This window comes from Gopherus flavomarginatus, chromosome 8 (assembly GCF_025201925.1).
Source record: "Gopherus flavomarginatus isolate rGopFla2 chromosome 8, rGopFla2.mat.asm, whole genome shotgun sequence".
NCBI lineage: Eukaryota > Metazoa > Chordata > Testudines > Testudinidae > Gopherus > Gopherus flavomarginatus.
The window spans coordinates 811,381-835,882 of NC_066624.1; the positions used below are offsets into that span (position 1 = coordinate 811,381).

Genomic DNA, 24,502 nt, shown 5'->3' on the forward strand with positions numbered 1-24,502 from the left:
AAGCTTGAAATCATCTGCCAACAATGGAGAAGGGGGCATCGCTGTCTCATCTGGTAATGAAAATGAGAAGTTGGTCGGGGGGGGGGGAGGAATCTCCTCCTCGACTTCAGCCTCTTGTTCCCTCCTGACTATTCTGAAGGCTTGGATGCCCTCAATGCAGTGGGTATCTCATAGGCTCCTGATAGGCCAAGCTAAAGCCATGGGAGAGATGGTGTCTCTGTGCCTGCCAAGGATCCCAATAAGGCCATTGAGAGGGTGGGAAAGGCCCTGGAGGTTGGTACCATGGCTGCCCATACCAAGGAGGCTCGAGGTCAGAGGGGCCATATAGTTGAGGTCCATACTGGAAATGGTTACCATAGGGTGCATGAGAGGAGTGGCGGGAGACTACGTTCTCTTGCTCACTATCCGACTCAGCACTCAAAAATGGGGGTGCATGCAATGATGTCACTGATGAGCCTGGAGCTCTGGGTGGACTCAGTGCTCAGGCCCCGGTACCGAGTAGAGGTGAGTCCAGTGCGTCAAACGCCAAAATGTCTGTTGTGTACTGAAAACTGGTGGTGCTGCAGACACTAGTACCAATAGCATTTAGCGGTGCTGAGATGTCTGCACCGAAGGGGTTGGCAATGCTGTCCTGATTGCGCCATCTGCCAGTGCCTGGCGTGACGGTACCAACATTGAGCTCTGCACCTCAGAAGCCTTCTCCAGGGTGGATTCTTTAGTTTTCTTGTGCCCAGGCAGTACCAATGATTCCTTGCCTGTGTCCATCGGTCCTTAGGCAGTCCCAGATGTTCTGTTGGGGTGGTAGGTACCATGCAAGCCCCTGGTACAGGATTCGGTGCCAATGATACCGAGCAAGCTGAGATAGTTTTTGGCTTCATCAGGGCTCACTGTCGGGACTACTGGTCCTCTTCTCAGAGGCCTTGTGAGAGTGGCTCGTGGTTGACTTCTTAGGCTCACCACCTTAGATGCAGAGGGTTGCGGTGAGAATTCCTACTGTCCAGAGTCTTGGTGCAACTCCGAGAGTGGTTGGAGGGCTGCTTCCATTAGAAGATGCTTGAGACTCAGTTCTCTATCCTTTCTAGATCTGTGTTTTAATTGTTGGCATAAACTATACTTCTGTGGGATGTGGTTCTCTTCGAGACAGCAGACGCACTGAGAAGGTGTCAGTAAGTCACTGGGATAGATTCTTTGCAACTGAGACACTTCTTGAAGTCCGGTGAACCAGGCATACCCTGTTCCAGGGGGGGAGGAGGAGGGAACCCCTGATGGGTGGGGGAGGGAGTAGAAGAAAAACTAAGTCTAAAGTAAAGTTTATTGGGTTTTTTTAGCTAAATAAATAAAAAATAAAGGAGTGAAAAAGAAAAGAGGGCTCTAAAAGATTAGAGAAACAATTAGCAATTCTATAGAAAGTAATGATCCACTGACGGACTGCTAAAGCTCCATCTCTAGCCAAGAGCAGCTGAGAAGGAACCGGGGAGGTTTTGCCCCTGCAAGGCTTAGCCCTGTGGCAGACTGGGGTGGGGGAGTGTGCATGCTCGGGCCAAACGGAAACAGCTACCAAATTCTCTGATCAGTAGCGCAGGAATTCAGATAAACCTACAGCAGAACACCCATAAGGGACACTACTTGAAGAAGTAGTAGACCTTACAATCAGTTAGGGAATACAGTTCACTTGAACCCAGTAGCCCCAAAAATTCATTGTTTAAAGTAAAATTTCCCTTGCAATTCTCAATCGATTTCTACTATTTCAGGAGCAGGTGTGTTAATACCTATGTTACTGTGTCATCTATGTCATGCATCCAATATTCATCAAACCCTACTCTAAATCCAGGGAATAATCCACTTTCATTAACACAGAGATACTCTTAAACCAAGATAAGTTCTATCTCAGGGCTCACCTAAAATTCGCACATCACTGTCTACTGTAAGACTGCATACAAGGAACAAGTGAGGAGCCCTTTACAGTTAACAACCACCAAAAGGAAATAAAAACTGAATATTAGGGGACATTTTGTAATAATGAAATCTCCTAGTCCATGGGAAAGCCTCTCAAAGGCAAGACTGGAAGCCTCACTAAGGTCTACCTGGGATACATCACACTGGAAAAAGCCAGAGGGCTCAGCCTCATCTACATATAAACTGTCAATGAAACAATTTAGTTGCCTTTAATGCCCATCCCTGTGCTTTTGGGCAGGACTGTGCACACGCTCATTTCAGAATAAGTGAAATAGGAATGTACCCACAGACTCAGACTAAGCTCACTACAGGTGGGAATTACAATCACTGTAGTCATTTCCATTCTAGCTACAGGACCCTATAACATCTCCTATATGGAAAAGTCCTGCCCTCGCCTCAGGTTGGGAGGAGATCTCCAGTTAAAGAGGTTCCCTGAGAAGCCTGGACACATCTGGCTGACAAAGAAAGTCTAAAGCAGCACTGGAGAGACAAGGTGGGTGAGAGAATATCTTTTACTGGACCAACTTCAAGTGGTGAGTGACACAAGCTTTTGAGCCACCTGCTGTGTGTGGCTCAAAAGCTTCTTTCACTCACCAACAGAAGTGAGTCCAGTAAAAGATATGACCTCACCTACCTTATCTCTGTAATACCCTGGCACTGGCATGGCTACAACTCATTGCATGAAGCAGCACTGAGCAGTGACGTATCAGTAAAGCTCAGAGCTTAGCACCACTGCAACACTAACTGTTTTGTGAGCCAAACTTCTGCCAGTATTTCAAAGGCTCAGCTAGAGCCAAGAGCAGTGGGGAGCAGATCAATGGGGGATAGACCCAACAGATTTTTCTAGTTCCTGATTTTTCTACTATGTATGTCAAATGGCTTGAAAGTGACAGCAAAGCAATGCCCCCAGGTCTCTACACCAGGAGCACACAATTCCTAGGAAGGGAGAACATCTTCTCAGGAGAGAGATTAGCAAAGAAGCAGCCGAACAGGCATCTTAGTCGCCTATCATACAAGAGTAACAGAGAGCATCCCTGCTGTCATCAGCTCCCCCTGCTGGCAATGATGGAGTACTGCAGAGATCTGAGGACACATCTAGGCTAGTGGTGCTTGACAGGTCCTCCACCCCTCAACTCCGGCTCTTCAGATGATGTGAGAGAAGGTGAAAAAAAGAAGCAGGCCTTCACTTACCCTCAGCATCTGCTGCTGTTGCTGCTGCTGCTGCTGCCTCAGGTACTGCTGCTGCTGCTGCTGCTGCTGCTCAGGTAATATCTGACTGGGTCGGATTCCTGATGGAACCCCTTGTGCACTCATATGATTCATCCCGCTCATCATAGGCGCTTGCTGTACCGACTGATGAGGAAACCTTACACAACAAGGAGAAGGATCTGTGGCTCTTGTGGATCCGGACAAAGCCTGGAGATAGAGGAGCCTCCCTAAACCCAGCCTGAGCTTCTCAGGTCTCCACTAGCGGTGGGGGTCGACCAGCCCAGGTCTACACTAGCAGGGCGGTTGACATAAGAAACGCAACTTCAGCTATGCAAATAGCGTAGCTGAAGTCGGCGTATTTTAGCTCAACTTAACCTGGCCATGAAGATGGCGGTGAGTCAACCGCTGCCGCTCCCCCGTCGATTCCGCTTCCGCCTCTCACGAGCTGGAGTTCTGGAGTCGACGGGGAGTGCGATTGGGGATTGATTTTATTGCGTCTACACTAGATGCAATAAATTGACCCCTGATAAATCAATCACTACCCACTGATCCGGCAGGTAGTGAAGACCTGCCCTAAGAAAACCAAATGCATCAGAGCAAGCATGGCCAGAACCAGAACCTCCCACATCACCAATTCAGAGAGCCCAGAACACTCACTGGGACCCATGCACCCTCTCAACTAGACTTGTATGCAGGACTCTCCCTGTACTTTTTCAAAGGTTTGTCCAGTGTAGGTTAAAAAGCCTCAAGCAACAGGACTCCGAGCCCTGCTCCTGGGGACAATTTCCTGGCTGTATCCAGCCCCCTAGTGGAGAACGATATTGCATCCAATGCTTTCCCCCTGGGGGAATGGACAATCTCCCAGCCAGATCCATTCCCTGCTCAGGGAGTGACAGAGCACCCAGCCCTTCCCCTGGGGCAATGATTCCCTGGCCAGAGCCACCTGTTTGAGAGTGACTGGGGTCCCAGCCCTTCTCCCCTGGGGTCAGGTCCAAATCTGTGGTTAATGATTTCTCTATCCTTCAGCCTATATTCCCCCTTTCTTAATTTGATCCCTCCCTACTGGTCACAGCCTCTTAACCCCTCTCCCTGCTTGGGGTTTATACGCATCTCTCCCCATGCTACTCACTGAATTCCCTCCTGGCTGTAATATCTTTCTGGGTCTGACAAAGAACTGGTTAAGACCATCAGCTCAGGAGGCACAAAGGATTCCAAGATGCTGAATGCTACAGCACCAGAGCCATAGCCCTGGGGCCACAGTCCCCTATCTGCCAGTCCTGTCTAAGCAGTTACATTGGAGAAGTTCCCTGTGCAATACTAATAACTGCTCAGCACCTGCAGGTTGGGAGGTACCTCTGCGTGTTGCCCAGGGCGTGGCCGTAGCCGGGGGCTTGCTGATGCACATAGCCACTTGGTCTCTGCTGCATCTGTCTTACAGGATCCACGAGAGCTGGGTTTGAGCTGGGATGGGAATTCTGGTAGGGCTGGCTGGAATAGTTGGGAGGTACCATTGTACTGGACTGAGGGGGATGCTGCTGCAGGCCTATATGGGAGACGTAAGGTGTGTAACCCTGAGGGGAAGAAAAAGCCTTTGTTAAATGTGCTGGGATACAGAGGGAGTGCTTGGGTGGGGTGGGGGGGAATTTCCCACTGGGACACAGAGATGGCAGCATTAGAAACCCAGGGTCTCATGGTCCACTTCGCTCTCTTCCAGAGAATGGAATTTTCATGACAGTTGGCAAGTGGGGACACCAGGTGGCTACAGGGCCCTGCAGCAGGAGTTCACACAGTGCTGGCTGTGCCTGAACCACTGGCCCTTCATCCCCCTCCTCCCTGCCTGAGAAAGCCCCGCTCACCTGGGAAGGCTGCAGGGCTCCGTAGGAAGGGGTAGGGGTCATGTGGCGCACTGGCGGCTGCCCCAGCATTCCCTGGCCCTGCTGGAAAGGAGCACGAGACATTCACACTCAGGAATACGGAGACCTAGGACCATCCAGCTCCCTCTTTGCCATCCTCTGGGCATATGTGCGCTCCTCCCAGCAGTGTTCTGGCAGAACCCCCCAGGCCAGACACAACAGCCTGTCCTCTCCACAACTCAGTCTGGCAGGAATGTCATGGCCACATGGGACCCAGCCGTGAGCAACCAGGCTCGCAGGGACCTCACCTTCCAATCGGGACAAGGCCTTGGAGAATATGTTGGCCCCACAGTCACAGTGATACTAACCCCTACCTTGCCCCGTGCTGGCCCCACAGATGCAGTGACACTAACCCCTGCCCTCCCCAGACTTGGGCCTGGTGCCCCCTGCTGGCCCTGCAGCCACAGTGACACTAGCTCATTCTCAGTGTCAGTCTCCCCACCACGGCTGATTCAATCAATGATGTGGGCACACAAAGAAGGAAAGGAACCAAGGACCCAGAGGATGCCAAATGCTATAGAAACACCAGCCACCTGAGGCAGACGGAAATGCAGAGTTAGGAAGAGCATTGGGGAGTTTGTTTTCCAGCATGAATAAGAAAATGAAAACCAGTGAGCACAACCCAGGACCCACTGTGCTCTGGGACGACTGTGCAGCAAGGGGTGGGATACAGCTCCGCCTTACCAGCTTAGCCTGAAGTTGCTGGCGGAGCAGCTGCCCTTGGGAAACTGGAGGCTGCTGTCTGTAGACTGCTGGCTTGTAGGAAGGGTCAATTCCCATCATGCCACTCATCCCCGAAGGCAGCACCCCGCTGTAAGAGGGCCGACTTTGCACCAGCTTTCCCAGGGGCACGCGTACAGGTCTGTATGAGGTATCCAGCCGAGGGCCACCTGCAATAGGAGGAGAAAGAGAAAGGGCCAGAGTCACACACATCCAATCCACCACTGTCCCACCACACTAGGGCAGGAGCAGCTGCTAAGGGGCACTCTCTGCTGGTTATTCGTCTCTAGCCAGGCCAAACCCAGGCAGCTGTGTCTGGTCCTTACATTCGCTCACCTGTCAGATGGAATAGGCTACAGAAAAGGAAGCTCATGATGTAAAAAGGACTCCCTTTAAGTTGCTACCTGCAGGGTAGCAAGATTCTCCTCTCCCCTACACCTACCTGCTGGCAGAGGCTGATTCTGGGCATAGAGACCCACTGGCGACTGCCCATATACCAGTCTAGACATGGAATTCCCAGCCTGATGATGCATGAGGTCTGCAGGCATGCCAACTCCATAGGGGACTCCTCGGCTAGGGCCCAACACAAAATCCTGCAGGAGGAAGGAGGAGTGAGAGGGAGCAGCACACCTGGAGCCTCCAGGAACTCACAGCTGGGACAACTGAGTCACAAAGCTAACAGGGACAAGACCCTGTGTGCTAGTCAGGGCTACGAGCAGCCTCTCCTCTCCCTAGCAAGGATGCCGAGGGCACACTCACTGCCTCTTCCTCAAGAAACCCAGAGAGACTCCTCTCCTGGGGAATGCTGGGAAGAGGTCCAGCGTTTCACTGATGCCTCTCGGAAAGGAAAGCACTAGCCACCTGCTCCTCACAGGCAGAGCAGAAAGAACAGATCTGTGGCTGGGGGTGCAACACAGCCCTGTGTCAGGTCTATGGCTGGCGGGAAAAGTCATGTTACCTCGCTTTTGTTGGCAGGCTGGTTGCGTTTCTTGCTCTTGCTCGGTTTCTTCTTGCGCTCCTCGGTGGAGGTGGCAGGATTGGAGCTGGTTTTATCAGCCTTGGCTGGCTCTACAACCTTCTTCTCTGGCTCTAGGGCCACAGGTGTGGGGGGCTCCTCCTCCTCAGGAGGCAGTGGCAGTGGCTCCAGGTAGTAGCTGCGGGGCTTGGGTTTCAGGTGTGTATGATACAGCAGGAGCCTCTGCTGCTCCTCGAACCTGGACACCTTACGATCCACTCGCACAGTCCCAAACCAGCCCCAAGAGAGGGGTGCTGAGTGCTTCAGGCCCTCAAACAGATCCCAGGGGGAAATCTTCTGCTTCGTGGAGACTTGCAAACCCTTGAAAGAAAGACGAGAAAGTCAGTGAGCAACCCCCAAGCCACTATCAGCCCTTGGGCAAGGGCACAGGGAGCCACGGAGCCCATACCACCAGCTCCACTCCATCGAGCAGGGACCACTGTCTTGTCTCTTCTGAAACAATGTTCACCACATTGTCTCCTATTGCTCCTCAATTCATATCCCCACCCCTTCTCGTCCCCCCTCTGCCAGTCTCCTGCTGGCACATAGGCTGTAAGCTGCTGTGGCATGGGTCGTGGGTCTCCGTGGGCACAGAGCCAACTTTTAAATCATCATCATCAGTACTCGTGATGTCTTGGAAGACACTGCCTGCAACTATTAACGGGTTAAAACACCTTAGCTCTTCCCTTCTCTGATGTGGCTACACCACACTGAGTGCGAAGGCCCTGGCTCTCTTTGGACAGCTGCACAAAACACAGTACTTGGCAAGAGGATTAACAAACCAGATGCTTCCAGACACCAGCACAGGCTCCAGGCAAGAGCAGCATGAGGCTGTCTGTGCACTGGCAGCCATGACTCAGAGGCCCAGGAACAGGACTACTTGCCTCCTTCTTGAAAATAGAGTCAAAGCCAGCAATCTTGTTGCCTTTGGTGTCAATGAGGGATCCCTGAGGTTCGCAGGTAATGACGTCCCGAGTCTGCTTGGGAAGAGGAAGCAGCTGTCGCACTTTCTCCAGGCTGTCGGACTGTCGGTCGCCCAACTCCTTCTGCACTAGGCAGGAGGTGGAGACAAAGGCGTCAGGAGCCATTCAAACAGTGGCATCCAATGCAACCAACCCTACCATCACTGTCGCCCCCACAATGCCCTGCCCCACAACCACCACTGCCCTATTGCCCCAGGCCCATCAAACCACTTTTCAAAACCCTCTTATATTGCTGCCTTCTACCTTCTGTGCCCAACACTACACCATATTCCCCAGCTCTCCAGACTGGCCAGGGCCTCCTCACCCTGAGTTTCTTGACCAGGTTCATGTATGCTCGCTTGTTCTCCTCCATGCTGCCCTGAGAAATGCTGGACATGTCCGCAGCCAGCGTGCCATTGATGAGCACACTCAGCATGTCCAGCACTGTGGTGAATAGCTCGCTGAGGGGAAGAGCAGAAAGGCTGAGGTCAGGAGAGGGGAAGACCCTGCAGTTCCACAACTCAGCACCACCCAGAAATGCAGGGTTGCATGAACACCTCTGCCATCACAGAGAACAATGCCTCATTAGCTCACCTGGAGCATGCCCTCAGAGGATGGGCAGGATTGGACCCACCAGCACAGGACATCTTATAGCATCCTGTCCAGACTTCAATCCCCATCTCCTCTTCTGGAAAACTGTTCCACGGCCTCCCAGACCCCTCACTATCCCAATGCATCTTGTGACCCCTCTGGCATTCACACCCTCAAGACAGCCTGATGTTCCCCCCACATACACACTCACTCAGCCTCTCCTCACAGCTCAGTCCCTCAGCTCTGCCCTCAGCTCCTCACAGCTTCTCTGCATCTTTCCAGTAATAACGATGCCTGGATGAGCTCAGTGCGCCAGACGTAGGGAGGGGGCTGTCCCCTCCCTGCTCTGCATGTGCCCATGGAGTGTGAGGGCCCTTTGGCTGCCATTTGAGCCTACGCACTGGGAACTAGTTGCCCACTACTTCTCCTAAGTCTCTTTCAGCCATCCCTGGTCTCTGGTTCCTGCAACCCTCTCGCAGGACAGGTCTGTATGTGCTTGCGGGCTGGCTCTCCCACATGGGACTGAAGTATGTGGGTGGGACAGCTTGCCCTCACCAGGACAGGAGCTGGACTAACTCTAGACTCCCCATGGGAGGGGCCCTGCTCCCAGACTTGAAGGAGACAGTTACTTGTTTGACTGCATGTCGACAGTCCCACTGCTGATGATGTCCAGGAGAAGCACCGCCCACTCTGTTGTCTGCTGTGTGCTGCGCTGAACTGTGTCAAACATCCCCCCAACCTAGCAGGGAACAAAAGTCAGTCAGAGCCCAGGCACTGTCCTGCCACACAGGGAACCCCAGAACCCAAAAGGGAGAGTGGAGGCTAAGTCAGGATACCTCTTATGGGCAGGTGAGGGGGGGCCAAGCTCCAGGCAGCCCAGCTAAAGGGGTGCCCTGCTGTAGGCCCTGGAGCAGTTTAGACTCTGGAGTGGCTCCCCCTGCCAGCTTGGCAGCAAGTTGAAAAGGGAAGCAATGCTGTGACCAATCTGCACTGGTGTCTGAAAGAGTTCAAGGTGTGTGTCCTGGCACAGAGGTGTCTGCTGTCTGGACAGGACAGCCAGGTCTCTCCATCCATTCCGTCCTCCACATAGCTCTATACCCAGAAGAGCCAGGGAAATCTTCATCAGGCCCTGCCCACCCTTAGAAGGGAGGTCTCCCTGTTTATCCCTCCTTTCTCCTGCTGCTCACCAGATTCAGTCGCAGTTTCAAGGCCTCATGCATCAGCTGTTTGGCTTTGCAGTCATCCTGGTACTGATCTTCCCGCCAGTTTGTAACAATCTAGGAGATTTAGAAGAGAGGTGAGGACCTCACGTGCTCGACCCTGCACTACAGAGGGAGCAATTAGAACTCTCCACTCCTTACAGTCTGGGCTAGGAGGAAAGCGGAGAAGATGCCCTGCCAAAACACCCACAGTCCCCAATATGGAGGGAGTGAGGAAGATGCCTTCCCTATGGAGGGTGCCATCCTGTCAGGGTATATCCATTTGGATGGTCTGTTGTTCCCAAGCTCTTGTGGGGGCTGGGAAGGGGTCTACCTGCTGGACCTGGCTGTAGAGTGAGGTAAGGAGGCCTTCTCGCTGCTCATCCTGTCCTTTTAAACACGTCAGCACCAGCGACAGGAAGGGCTGCTGGCTCAGGAGGGACATGCTGGGAAGAAGAAGAGGAAGTGAGCTAGACAATGCCAAATGCTAGGTGTGGCTGCCCAGGGCTTCCTGAACTCTCCCCAGAGCTCACCTCTTCTGCTTCTGGCGATCTCGCTCTTTGCGGGATGATGACCCCAGGTGCTGTCCTTTCTCTAGCTCTTCTCCAGCAGCTTTAAGTACATGGCCCTGCACCGATGTGGGCAGCTTGGCGATAAGTGGGGCCACCAGCCACACTCCTGACCTCTCCAAGGAACTGTGACACAGGGCAGACAAAAAGCTGAGTGAGCCAACCCATAGTTCAAAGTCCGTCTGCAAAGGATCCCACTGTCCCAGGGAGAGAGGAGCTGGGGCAGTACCTACCTGAGGATGGGTTTGGCTTTGTTGCTGGCAGATGCAGTGCTCACAGGCGCAGTGCTGAGGCTGTTGACTCCAGTTCCAGTGGAGTTAGCGGAGCTTGTCTCTGCTGACTGCTGGAACACCTCAATGGTGGCCTTGGCAATGTTTTCTAACAAGGAATTCATCTCCTGGAGAGAGTGGAGGTGTCGAGTGGAGTGCAGGCCCCCCCCCCAACACCACTCCTCTTTCTAGAGCACTTGGGGCACTGGCTGACCACAGCAACAGGGCCTGTTCGCCTGAGCACAGCTCAGCGCAATCCTAGCCAGTGAAACTCACCTCATGCCTGCTGGCCTTGGGTGGCTCACCCATTCTCGGTGAGCCGTTCCCCAAGCATCCTCCCCCATTTATGTTCCCCACGTTCTCACTCCCTGCCAGCGGCCATTCCCCAACTTGGAAACACACAGAGATCCCCATCCAACATGCAGGGCAGCTCTGTGAGCTCACCACACAACTCACATTGTTTGCTGTCTGCTTAATCATGAGCTGCAGCTCCAATGAGGACTGCCTCATTGTCCATTGGTCCAAGTTCTGTAACACACAGACACACTGTAAATTAGCCTCACCTCACAACCACTTCCTCAGCCCACACAGCCCCTCCCCCAGTGATGAATCTTCCCCCTGGCCTCAAGTAGGTGAACGTCTTTTAGAGACTGACGTTATGAACGCTGATGTCCAGCAATGGAGGTTAATGGGAATAATGTGTCAGGATCTCTCCTCCCCACTCATCCCACCAAGGAATCAAGCAGGACCCTCCATGGAGCCAAGCAGGACCCATCCCCCCAACACCTGTAGGATGCGTTTAATCCTCTGTCGCTGCGGATTCTCTCCCTCCTCATTGTCCAGCAGTCGATGTGGGTAACAGATCAGCTGCATCAGTCTCTGGGCCTGGATGCTGCTCAGAACGGGATCCTGCAAATCATTGCTGTCTTCACAGAGGGACTTCAGACATCGTTCACCCACCCACTCCTGCAAGGTGAGCACAGGATGAGCAGGGTCAGTGCATGGCCTGCACTGTGTTTAGGTGAGCAGGCCAAGACAGCACCCACTGCTTGCTCTTCAAATTTGAGGGGAGGATCTGGGAGCAAATTCAATCCACATGGACCTCCCTAGCAACTTATAGGGCCCAAAGTCCCTTCTCCTCACTAATTATGCTGACACTGCCCTTTTACTTGTCCGATGCACTGACTGTAGAAGGGGAAACTGGTCCTGGCAGGTCAGCAGCAGAGGAACACAGCTGCAGCTGTTTGTTTATTGACCTATTGGCCAGACTTAACTCCAGACAGTCACCACTATGGCCAGGCTTCCCTAACGCCATAAGACATTCCAAAAGTTCCATTAGTAATTCATACATTTTAAGGCCCGAAAGAACCATTGTGACCATCCAGCCTGAGCTCCTGCACAACATGGGCCACAGGGCTTCCCTGAATTAACTCCTGTCTTCAAGCCCAATGTCTGGGGTTGACCTAAATTGTATCTTAGAACAACTTCCAATCTTGATTTTAAAATGGTCACTGATGGAGAATCCACCACAAAACTTGGTAAACTGCTCCAGTGGTCAGTTACCCTCACGGTTAAAAATTTGCATCTTGTTTCTAGTCTGAATTTGTCTAGTTTCAATTTCCACCATTGGATCTTGTTAGATCATGGCCTATTAGATTGAAGAGCCTTCTTATTAAATTCTTGTTCCCCACATAGGTACCTACAGACTGTGATCAAGTCACTCTTAACCTTCCTTTTGATAAGCTAAAGTAGATTGAAAGACTTCAGGAGTCTTTACCATTGTCTGGAGTTTCTCTCCGCAAATTCTATCCAAAACCCTCTCCAATCTGGCTTCTGCCCCTTTCATTTCTTTGACACTGCTCTCGCCCAAGTCCCTAATGACCTCTTCCCTGGCTTCCATGACTATGCCCTCTTTTGGTTCTCTAATCACTGCTTCCCTCCTTCGTCCCTCTCCACTCTCCCACTGCACCTTATGTCTTGGCAATTTCATCTAGAAACACAAAATTCAACTACAGTCTCTGTGCTGACGACTCACAGACTTATCTCCTGCTCTCCAAACTACAATCATCGCCTATCTCTGACATCCCCTCATGGATGCCCTGTCATCAGTTCCAATTCAATATGGTTAAAATTGAGTACTTAATCTTCCCTCCAAACCCTCCCCACTACTTCTTTTCTCCATCACACTGAACATTACCCTCCTGTTTGTCATTCAGGCCTGTAACTTGGACATGCTCTTTGACTCGGCTTCTCTCTTGGTCCTCATATGCAGGCTGTATTTGAAGCTTACTGATTCATTCCACAAAATATCTCTAAAATATGACTTTTTCCTTTCCACCACCCAGCGAAAACTCTCATCATGTCACACCTGGATCACTGCAACATTCTTCCCTCTGGCTTTGACAAACACCACCCTGCCTTGCTCAAATCCATTCAGCGTGCAGCTGCAAAGATCATTTTCCTAACCTTTCGCTTTGACCGTGTCACCCCTTTCTCTACATCTCTCCATTGGCTCCCCCTTGTCTAGCGCATCAAACATAAGCTACTTCACTTTCAAGGATCTGCGAGGCCCACCTCTACTTTACCTACCATCTCTCATTCATTATCAAGATGTTGACTCCCACCTCTAATCAGCTCATGATGCCACTCTCCACTGTCCACTTGTTACATTTTCAAACAAGTACCTTCATGCTTTCTCCCAAGCTTAGGTGGTCATCTGTAAAGCTCTCTCACGATCCTCCTTCCTTCAAAACCCTCCCTAAGACTCTCCTCCTCCTAAGCTGTGAGGCCGCTGTGTGTTGAAACCACTGTCTATCACACTGACCAATCCTGTCCCATTATTTCCTCCCCAGTCTGTCTGTATCCAACTCTCTCTTGTCTTATACTCCTAGGTCACTTAGGAACTTTTGAAAATTTTCTCTTATCATTCTCTTTGATCTCAGTTGGAACTAGACTGAGGCCCCCTTTTTAGGCAAAATTAAACTGGTTCTAGGTTTTATATCATGCTAGCAGCAAATGCCTCCTGCCACCAAGGGTAGGCTCTTCGGGACAAGGATTAACTTTTGTTTCGTGTTTGTACAGGGCCTAGCATAATGGGGTCCTGAGCCAGGACTAGGGCTCCTCAGTACCACATTGATACAAATAATGAATACAGTATATTTCCAATGATCCAAACAGCATGGGGGAACACAGACTTTATTTGGATAATTGGGAATTTGGATAATTGAGAAGGCAGGAGCCATTCAGTAGTAGAGTGGCCTTCCCACCAGCCAGGGGTACCTCCTCACAGTCTAGGCCAGGGGTCTCTGCTCTGTGCTCTGAAGCTCTGCATTATCCAAATCCCTTCTTTGTCCCGTAGCATGATACACATGGGGGACAAGGCATGGATTTGAACAACATGGAGGTTCGGATAATAGGGTTTTGGATAAATAGGAGTTACGGTAATGAAAAAAAAAATACATAAGGCATGTTTTCCAATCTTGTAATTATTCTTGCGGCTCTTCTCTGAATCTTTTCCAAATTTTCACATCCTTCTTGAATTGGGGAGACTGGAATGGAACAATATTCCAGCACCGGTCACACAAGGACCACATATACAGCAATATAACCTCTCTACTATTTGATATTACCCTATTTATCCATCCAAGGATCACATTAGCCCTTTTGGTCACTGCACTGCACTGGGAGATCATGTTCATGCAAACTCACATTTAACCAATTACACACTATGACCACCAGTCTTTTTCAGGATCACTCCTTCACATGATAGAATTGCCCATCCAAGTGTGGCCTCCTTCTCTGATCGTAGGTGTACAACTTCATATTTGCCATACTGATATGGATGCTTGCTTGATCCCAGCTTATCAAGCGATACCGATCACCCTGTACCAGTGACCTGTCCTCTTCGTTATTTACCACTCCCCCAATCTTAATCTCATCTGTCAACTTTATCAATGATGATTTTATGTTTTTTTCCAGGTCATTGATAAAAAATGTTAAGTAGCATAGAGCCAAAAAATTATTCCTACAGGTCTCACTAGAAGCAGACTTGCTTGATGATGATTCCCTATTTACCGTTACATATTTAGAGCGGTCAGTTAGCCAGTTTTTAATCCATTTAACATAGGCCATGTTAGTTTTGTATCAGTCTAGTTTCTTAATCAAAATGATATCAATGACGTCAATGCCTTAGAGAAGTCTAAGTATATTATAGCAACACTATTACCTTTATCAACCAAGCTTGTCTCATAAAAACAGATATCAAGTCAATCTGACAGGATCTATTTTCCATAAACCCAAGTTGTTTGGCATTAGTTATATTCCCCTGTTTTAATTCTTTACTAATCGAGTCCTGTATCATTCATTCAGTTATTTTGCCCAGGACTGATATCAGCTGACAGACCTATAATTACCTGGGTTGTCACATTTATTCTTTTTAAATACTGCCACATTAGCTTTCTTCCAATCCTTTGGAACTTCCCCAGTGTTCCATGATTTACTGAAAATCCAACATTAATAGTCCAGAGAGCTCCTCAGCTAGCTCTTTTTAAATTCTTGGATTAAAGTTATCTGGACCCGCTAATATAAAAACATCTAACCTTAGTAATGGCTGTTTATCATCATCCTTGGTTACCGCTGGAATTGAAAGTATTTTACCTTCATCACTATGATATGGCATCATCATCATCACCTGGACTTTTTCCAAATACGGAACAGAAATATTTATTGAACACTCCTGGCTCTTTTGCATTATTATTGATAATTGCACCATTTCCATTTAGTAATGGGCCAAAACTATCCATCCGGATTCCTTCTGTTCCTGATATACTTACCCTTCAACACATGTTGTCCATGCAGATTCCACTCATGGTGCCCAGGTGACCCAGCCACACAAGATCCGACTCTTTTTGAACAGCAATGTTGTTCACACTCCGAAGTGCAGGTGGTGCACACTAGTGGTCGGAGCAGAATCAGGAGGCTACCAACAGACTCAGCCAGAAGCCAGAACAGGCCCAAAGGCAGAGCTAGAGTCATGGTCAGAAGACAAGCCAGTGGTCAGAGCCAGGAGATAGGAATAGGCAGGGACAAGGGCTGGCCAGGAAGTAGGTCTGGCACAGCTGTGGGCAGAGAATGCATTGAGCGGCCACTGAATTCCTGTTGCTACAGGGTTTACGTGGTGATCTGTTGGCTCTTCTGACCAATCAGGGAACACAGTCACTAACTGAGGGTTTATGGTGCAGCCAAGCTTATGGGGTTCCTAGGCAACCAAGCCTGAGGCAGCAGAGTTCCTGCCAGCATCCACTATGGCAGCACCCCTGCTTCATGTATCCTCACAACCACAGACGCTGGGGTCTTAAAGGATGGAGCAGCCTCAACTGCCACCGCATTCCTTCGCCAATAAGAATTCCAAGAGAACAGGTGGAGGACCAGATCATGGAGCCTGTGTGGACAACATAGCTCAAAGAACCACCCTTACTGTAGGATAAGCAACTGTTCTTCGAGTGGTTGTGCACATAGATTCCACTCTGGGTGATTAACAAGCAGTGATCTTTAACCTGAAGGTGGGAAGAGGAGTCCTACTTGAAAAGGTATGGCAAGCCAGCCCTACCAAAGCTGGCATCTGATCTGGAAGCCTGAACCAGGACAAAATGGAAGGTGAAAGTGTGAACGAAGCTCCAGGAAGCTGCTCTATTTCAAATAATGGGATGTTACTTAGAGACACTGTGGAGGCAGTGTAAGCCCTTGTGGAATAGGCTCTAACATGACCCTGAGGATCTTGTCAGCTATCTGATACCAAAACCTTAACACAGTCCAAAACCCAGCTGGATAATCTGAGTGGAAACCCTTTTTGGGAAAGCCACAAACAGACGGGGGAGGATGCAAATGCTTTGCCCTAACTCTATTGAAGGATAAGGCTCTCACCACCTATATGGTGTACACTTTTATTTTGTCTGAGCTGCAGTAAGTTTTAGGAAGAAAACAGGAGATGACCTGACTAGTTCAGGTGAAAGTCTGAAACTTAGGAAAAGCCTACGGATGACACTGTCCTTAAGGTACATAGAGGGCCCGCCATGAAGGCCTGTATTCGTTGACTAATCTGTCTGAGCTAACGGACACCAAAAAACACCATCTTTGTCTATAAGTAGTAGAGGTGGGTTCTAAAGGAGGTCCCAGTAAGCCAGTTAGAACCAAACTGAGGTTCCAGGAATGGGGAGGTTCCTTAACTGGGAGATGCTGCCGCACCGGATCCGACCCTTATCAACCAGTCATTGAGGTATGGGTAGATTTGGACCCCCTGACGCTGCAGGCAAGCGGCCACTGGCACTATACACTTGGTGAACATTCGCGGAGCTGACCGGAGACTGAAGGGCATCACTGTGAACTGGAAATGGCTCTGGCTCAGTGTGAAACGGAGGAAACACCGGTGCCCCAGGAATAGGGAAATATGAAAAGTACGCATCCTTTAAATCAAGTGCAGCGTACCAGTCTCTTGGATCCAGGGAGACCATATGAAACCTCAACTTTTTGAGAAATTTGTTGAGGTGATGCAGATCTAAAATAGGCCTGACGCCCCCTTTTGCCTTTGGAATAAGGAAGTAGTGGGAGTAAAATCTTCTTCCATGTTTTGCAGAACCTCTTCCACTACCCCTAGATGCAGGACTTCCTGAACGAGGAGTTAGTCATGAGAAGGGTCCCTGAAGAGGGACGGGGATAGGGGATGAAAGGGTTGGCTGGCTATAAACTGCAGGGTATAGCCAGATGAGACTGTGTCGAGCTCCCAGCGGTCAGAGGGGATATGGGTCCAGGCTGACCGGAAAGGGCACAGGAGATTGAGGAAGATGGGGAATGGATTCGGTGCATTGACTGAGGTGTCATCCTCGGGCGCACCCTCAAAATGACTGCTTTTGGCTGCCTTGGTATCTGGAAGGATCCAGATGGGCAGGTGGACAAGACAACAACGGTTGGCATCGCTTAAAACTCCTGTCCTTGTCCTTTTTTTTGTAGGCGCCAGACTGAGGAGTACCCCAAGACCTCAATGATGGGGAGGGAGGAAACGATCCACCATGCGACCAGGTGTCTGTGGTGCTGGTTGGCCTAACTGTTCTTTGGCCACCAGGGACGCAGATGGCCCAGCGAGGGCTGGGATCCCTTACTGTTCCCCGGAGTCAGAGGCAGGTCCACAGCGGTCCCCCTGAGAGCCTGTTGAGGAGTATGCAGGCCCAAGGAGCAGAGGGTGGCCTGGAGCCTTGCATCAGTTAGCTCTGAGAATAGCTCTGTTCCCTCAAAAGGGAGCCTTTGGATGGTGGATTGCATCTCCTGGGACAGCCTGGAGGTCTGTAACCAGGAGCTACACCTCATGGCTATTGCAGAGGTGACACCAAGTCTGTGGCATCTCAGGCCATTCTGGGGGACACCTCTGGGTCCTGCCTTGCCCTCTTCCAACCAGTGGCGAACTCCTGTGCCTGGTCCTATGGGAGCTCTCTTTGAACTTGCCGATGGAGTCCCACAGGTTGAAATTGTATCTGCCAAGTAGGGCCTGATAGTTAGAGACCCTGAATTGGAGGCTTGCTGTTGAATAAATCTTTCTCCCAAATAAGTCCAGCCTCTTGGCATCCTTATTTTGGGGGTGCCACTCACCTGGCCCTGACTGGCCCTTTCGTTGACAGCGGACACGACCAGGTACCCCGTAGAAGGGTGCGTGTATAGATAGTCAAACCCCTTTGTGGGGACATAGTACTTCTTTTCCGCCTTCTTGGATGTGGATAGAATGGAATATGGGGTCTGCCACACTGACTTGGCGATCTTTAGGACTCCGGGGTGAACAGGCAATGCGACCTGGGCTGGGGCAGAGGAGGGAATGACATTCAAGTGGTCATCGGGCTCCTTAGCTAGCTCCTCGACCTCCAAGTTCAGGTTGGCTGCCACTCTTAAGTAGGGCTTGGTGCTCCCTGAAGTCATCAGGTAGGGGGGTAGGGGTGGGGGTCTACCTGTTTGCAAGTTTCGCCTGCTACTGACCCGTCCGGGGATGACTGCACCACCAGAGGGTGGGGAGCGTCCTCCTGCTGCGTCAGGGACCACTCTGCGGACGCTGAGGCCTCCAGTGGAGTCACTGCTTCGGATTCAGCCCCTTGGTCCAACACCAGAGCCAGCTGTGCTAGGGGTAGCTTGTCTGATGCAGCCTGGGAGGAGCAGTGGGAGTATGGTGCTGGCATTACAAGGCACCCACCACAGGTTCCAGTATTGCCACGGGGTGAGCCATTGCCCTTGACCCCATGCTGGTGCCGCAGGCACTTTGACGGGTTCCTGGCTGGGAGACGATTCGCCCTGTACAGGGAAAGAGCTGAACTGTCCCTCCGACCCAGACCACTGCCCTTCTGGTGACCAGGGTGGGGCTGTGGAAGCCCGAGTCTGTCGACTGACTCATCGGCGACCATTACAGGGAAGCCAAGGGGTCAGTGCCTGCCCAAAGAATGGTACCGGAGACCCAGCAATCAGTGCCATGACCAGGAATGGTCTCATGCTAGAAGGGACTGATGCCTGGAATACCTGCGAGGCGACAGCGACGGACATTTTGGTGATCTCTGGTGGGAAGACCATCAGTACAGAGAAAATGAGGATCAGCATCGTGATTCTGGAGTTCCGTGCCTTGTAAGCACAGCCCATGGCATCAGAGATCTGGGCCTCCTTGCTGGAGACCAAGGTTGCAGTACCAGGGTCCTTGGCCATGGTGAAGGGGAATGACGCCTGCGGTCCAGGGGCTGTAATTGGTTGTCTAAGCCAGTGTCTTGGCGGGATCCACCATGCGACCAGGTGTCTGTGGTGCTGGTTGGCCTAACTGTTCTTTGGCCACCAGGGACGCAGATGGCCCTGCGAGGGCTGGGATCCCTTACTGTTCCCCGGAGTCAGAGGCAGGTCCACAGCGGTACCCCTGAGAGCCTCCATTGCGGGCACAAGCCCTAACTCAGGTCCTTTGTCTGAAGTTCCCTTGCATGGTGCCTGCAGACCAGTCGACTTAGACTGCTTCTTCATTACTGGTGAGGGGGAACAGTGCCAGGCGGATCCCAGTGCCGGCAGTGCACTGCATGCTGACGCCGAAGCACTAGGTGTGGAGTCCGAGTGGGAGGGCTCCGATGCTGGGCATAGAGCATGAGGAGGGCCCTCAATCAACTATCCCGTCGGAACTCTAACTACTACTAAAACACTTAACAGCTAACTCACCACTGACTAAATACCAAAGGAGAACAATCAGAACAGTGAAGAACAGCTAATTCTCTTGCTAAGCAAGACCAAGTCCCAGCCAACCGTCATGGGTGGTAAGAAGGAACTGAGAGGGCGTAGGGCCGGCAGTACCTGATATATTGCGGCATGAGGGTGGCGCCACAGCCTGCCCTGCGGATACTACTAGGGCAAAAATCTCCAACGACTGTGCACGTGGGTGCACACACACCTAGATGGAGTCGACATGTGCAAGCACTCGAAGAAGAAAGCGAAATTTCCCACCATTAATAAAATCAGTCAAGTAGTTTGTAAATTCATGCATATTAAAAATGTGCTGCTCATCTAATTGACTTGGGGTGAGCCTCCCCTGCTACACCCACCTATCAAGGCCCCTGCTACCCAGAGTATCTCCTAACATACTCACCTCTTGTGGATCTTAGAAAGTGGTGAGAGCAGTGGAGAAGGGAAGGGTTCAACAGACTGTCAGAAGGGCAGGGGAAAGAAGGGCAGCACAGGACTTGGGCACTGCCTGGATGGTGCCCAGGACCCTATTAGACTTGACAGCCAGGACAACCCTGAAAAGGGCACATAAAAAGTGAGTGGCTCTCCCTGAAACTCAACAAAAACACAAGCTGCAGGTGAGCAAGCCCAGCTATAGAACTGGCCGAGCTGACAGGAATGCCCCAACCTGACATGCAAGAGCCACTTTATATCACTTCAAGTACCCCTCCATCTCATGCTCCCTCCTCTCTGCCCCCAGCACACGTGTAGAGGGCTACTGACTTCCATCTCACCCTGGGGGAAGGGCACAGTGGTGGCACCAGAGGTCTACAGAATACACAGCATCTGAGCTCTCCAAAACCAGAGTACCAGTCAGCTCTGTTCAGCAACTTTTCATTCTTAGCACCACCACGCGGCAAAACTGTGCCCAGCTTCTTTGAAACAGCAGAAGAGAACATCCACCAAATCTGAATAGGCAGAGGGACAGCCGTCAGCAGCCGGGATCAGGGACAGGGTGGGGCACAAGAGCCAGATTTACCTGCTGACAGATACTCCTCAGGACATACTTGGCATAAATATCCAGGCTGGCCGTCTCTATGGACACTGTCCGGCCAGCAGACTTCTTGGCACCCAGCTCATCTTCCATAAGGTCATCCACCCCTCCAGGGTGGGAAAAGCCAGAGCCTTTCAGCTCTGCATCCCCTGTAACCAAGAGGCAAAGGGTCACCTAATGAAACAGTAGCAAAAACCAGAGCCATCCACACAATGGACGCTGAACTTGAATACAATTTCCTCCTGGCCCCAGAGCTCAGCATAGGCCGTCCCCATGCCTGGCTACTGCCTCATGGTCCCAGAGCTCAGCGCAGGCCATCCCCATGCCCCGCGACTGCCCCGCAACCCTAGAGCTCAGCGCAGGCCGTCCCCATTCCCTGCTACTGCCACACGGCGTCAGAGCTCAGCGCAGGCCATCCCCATGTCCCACGGCCCCAGAGCTCAGCATAGGCCGCCCCCATTCCCTGCTACTGCCACTCGGCGTCAGAGCTCAGCGCAGGCCGTCCCCATGTCCCACGGCCCCAGAGCTCAGCATAGGCCGCCCCCATTCCCTGCTACTGCCACTCGGCGTCAGAGCTCAGCGCAGGCCGTCCCCATGCCCCACGGCCCCAGAGCTCAGCACAGATCGTCCCCATGTCCAGTTACTGCCACATGGCGCCAGAGCTCAGCACAGGCCATCCCCATGCCCCGCTGCTGCCCCACGGCCCTAGAGCTCAGCGCAGGCCGTCCCCATGCCCCACGGCCCCAGAGCTCAGCGCAGGCCGTCCCCATGCCCCACGGCCCCAGAGCTCAGCGCAGATCGTCCCCATTCCCTGCTACTGCCACACGGCGTCAGAGCTCAGCGCAGGCCGTCCCCATGCCCCGCGACTGCCCCGCAACCCTAGAGCTCAGCGCAGGCCGTCCCCATTCCCTGCTACTGCCACACGGCGTCAGAGCTCAGCGCAGGCCGTCCCCATGTCCCACGGCCCCAGAGCTCAGCACAGGCCATCCCCATGTCCAGTTACTGCCACATGGCGCCAGAGCTCAGCACAGGCCATCCCCATGCCCCGCTGCTGCCCCACGGCCCTAGAGCTCAGCGCAGGCCGTCCCCATGCCCCACGGCCCCAGAGCTCAGCACAGGCCGTCCCCATTCCCTGCTACTGCCACTCGGCGTCAGAGCTCAGCACAGGCCGTCCCCATGCCCCACGGCCCCAGAGCTCAGCACAGGCCCTCCCCATGTCCCACGGCCCCAGAGCTCAGTGCAGATCATCCCCATTCCCTGCTACTGCCCCACAGTCCCAGAGCTCAGCACAGGCCACTCTGTCCCCATCCCCAACCAACAGCCCTCAGCCAGAGAGCTCAGCACAGAACACCCTCATCCCTGCCAGCTACCAACTCCAGGGCAGGGAGATCCATGCAGCCCACATATGTCCCAGGAATAGAGCTAAGCACAGGCCAGACATTTCTCCATCAAACAGATCTTATCTACCCCTATTTCTCCCAACAGAATTCTGTGCCCCTACCAGGGCAAGAGTTCATATGGCCCACATTTTACTGTGCTCCCCATGCAGAAAAATGCAAAAAAAATCTGCTGGGGGAGACGCACCTCTTCCCCAGCAGCACATCTGTTCCAGCATGCCTGGAGCAGCCTTAAGATTGGGAAGGGGGGCTGGGTGTGCAAGCCTGATCAGCAGGTGCAGGGGCACTCTGTCCCTCTCACTTGCTACTGCAGCGCCCTGGCGTGGAAGGGTAGCACTTTTTATTATGCAGGAGGCAGGCTAGAGGCAGAAATGTAGCTGCCTGCCTACATAGTAACATTGCTAGTGTTCCTATTGTTAGTTAGCTGTTCCCATTCTCAGTCAATTCCTCCAGGAACATAACACTTGTGAAAGTTTTAAGGCCTCTACATTGCTAGAGTGATGTAAAGCCTTATAAACGATAGTAAGGGAATCAGCTAGGAAGATCTATGTGCTCTCTCATTTTTTTCCTGTGCCAAAGTGGCACAATGAAGTTAGATTACTGTTCAGGATTTATTTTACTCACCCATTTAAAAAAAAAAAAAAAAAGACTTTGAGGGCAAAAAAACAAACAAACAAACAACATTTACCAAGCAGTCAAGAAAATGTCAGGACAATCAGAACCAAGCACTTCCCAAAGTACCCAGCCAGGTCCAGGACAAGGATTAGCAAAACTGTACGACTTTCATGTGTGAAAGTCTGAACAATTTAAAATAACATACTACTTTTTTTTTTTCCCCGCGCTGTTTGGTGTTCAGTAATGTAATTTAAATGAAAATCCAAGATTATAACTGGAATGCAGGACATTGTTACCAAGTGTTTGTAACTTCACTTTCATGTGTTTAGGAAATGCTGAATAGTGATTGGGACTTTTTTCTGTATTGTAGTTTAAATAAATTACCAAAGCAATTGAAACTGGTATGATTCTATTGCATTTTTTGACAAATAAAATATGCAGAATTTTGCAGAATTTTTAATTTCTTCGTGCAGAATCCCCCCAGGACTACTCCTATGTAGTCATTATATATCTCTCACAGTCCAACCCTCTGTAGCACAAACTTTCTGCACTCTGCCTGCTTCCCCAACACTACTTGTCTCCCTTTCACAGGTCCAGTCTAGGATAAGATACGTACCCAGCACAAAGACAGCCTTCAGCACTGCAAAGACTGCTCCATCCACAATTCGGTTCTGGGAAGCAGCCAGCAAGTGGCGGTCACAGGAGGAACGAATTCCCACTGTGGGCTTATCTGCAGAAAGGACAAAGGAGATGGGTAAATCCCAGCCTGTGAGAAAGACCCAGCCTCCAGAGCCACCCAAACCACGCACTATCCAGTACGGTGGACTGAGAGCCAGCAGTTCTGGCTCTGCTACTAGCGCACTGGGCCAGTTTGGCGCTATTCATTTCCCCATCTGTAACACGGAGCCAATTACATCTGTCTACGCCCAAGAGTGGGGGTGTCTCTGAACAACTTGGCTGACAGACGACACAAAGGCAAAGTGTTGTCCAGCACTGGACCACCCCCGTGTAACACAGCCATAAAATTCATAGAGATGACCAGGAAGCAATATCTGTGCAACCAAGTCCAGGCTTCAGCACAACTCTAACCTGGGGCATCAGCCACATTTGGAGGAGTGAGGGGACAATGTACAGATGATGAGCCATGGATGGCGCTCTGCAGGACTGGTTCCACCCCAAACAGAAAGGGCAGTCAAACTAGACAAGTCTGAGACATTACAGAGGTGTGCATGGCAGCTCTAGGGCAGGAGAGGAGCCAGCAACAGATCAAGGAAGAGAGGGTCATATGATGGGGCCAGAGTGAAACCTAGATGATGCTGCTGTGAGCACAGCTCCCAGCCCCTCTGCTCAGACTCGGAGCTGGAGGGTTAGCGTGCCTGGGCCACGTGGGGGTCTTTAAAGGGAAGGACACACAGATTGCACAGTTTGGGGAAGCAGAGGAGAGGGGTTTGTCAATGGGATAATACAGGGGGCAGCGCAGAGACGGGAGTCGAGGGGGAAGAAGCTGCTCTCTGCAGGCACTGCAGGCTGTCAGGAAGGAGCAGGAGGAGTAGGGGTTGCTGCCATTATGGCATGGAAGATTCATAAATTATAAGGCCAGAAGGGATCGCTGTGATCATCTAGTCTGACCGCCTGTGTAACACAGGCCACAGACCTGCCTTGAATGAATTCCTGTTTGAACTAAAGGTCTTTTAGAAAAACATCCAATCTTGATTTAAAAACATCTAGTGGTGGAGAATCCACGACAACCCTTGGTGCATTGTTTCAATAGTTAATTACCCTCATTGTTAAATGTACACCTTACTTCCAGTCTG

General features: G+C 51.4%; 1 protein-coding gene across 4 annotated transcripts in view; it reads right to left on the reverse strand.

The window, feature by feature from the left end:
* The window catches only part of MED12 (mediator complex subunit 12), an 80,761-nt gene that overhangs the window by 22,831 nt on the left and 33,428 nt on the right, over nucleotides 1-24,502 (reverse strand). For 3 of the 4 annotated variants that reach the window (XM_050964876.1, XM_050964875.1, XM_050964873.1), the window contains exons 25-41: nucleotides 23,305-23,418; nucleotides 20,662-20,825; nucleotides 11,190-11,369; nucleotides 10,860-10,931; nucleotides 10,368-10,531; nucleotides 10,099-10,260; nucleotides 9,900-10,011; nucleotides 9,554-9,643; nucleotides 8,996-9,105; nucleotides 8,101-8,236; nucleotides 7,698-7,859; nucleotides 6,757-7,134; nucleotides 6,241-6,391; nucleotides 5,763-5,968; nucleotides 5,022-5,102; nucleotides 4,519-4,736; nucleotides 3,148-3,322 (exon numbers count right to left, since the gene is read on the reverse strand). In XM_050964876.1, the coding sequence (XP_050820833.1) occupies nucleotides 3,148-3,322; nucleotides 4,519-4,736; nucleotides 5,022-5,102; nucleotides 5,763-5,968; nucleotides 6,241-6,391; nucleotides 6,757-7,134; nucleotides 7,698-7,859; nucleotides 8,101-8,236; nucleotides 8,996-9,105; nucleotides 9,554-9,643; nucleotides 9,900-10,011; nucleotides 10,099-10,260; nucleotides 10,368-10,531; nucleotides 10,860-10,931; nucleotides 11,190-11,369; nucleotides 20,662-20,825; nucleotides 23,305-23,418 (2,675 nt within the window). The remainder of the gene's footprint in view (nucleotides 1-3,147; nucleotides 3,323-4,518; nucleotides 4,737-5,021; nucleotides 5,103-5,762; nucleotides 5,969-6,240; nucleotides 6,392-6,756; nucleotides 7,135-7,697; nucleotides 7,860-8,100; nucleotides 8,237-8,995; nucleotides 9,106-9,553; nucleotides 9,644-9,899; nucleotides 10,012-10,098; nucleotides 10,261-10,367; nucleotides 10,532-10,859; nucleotides 10,932-11,189; nucleotides 11,370-20,661; nucleotides 20,826-23,304; nucleotides 23,419-24,502) is intronic. The other variant, XM_050964874.1, reaches the window with a different exon arrangement.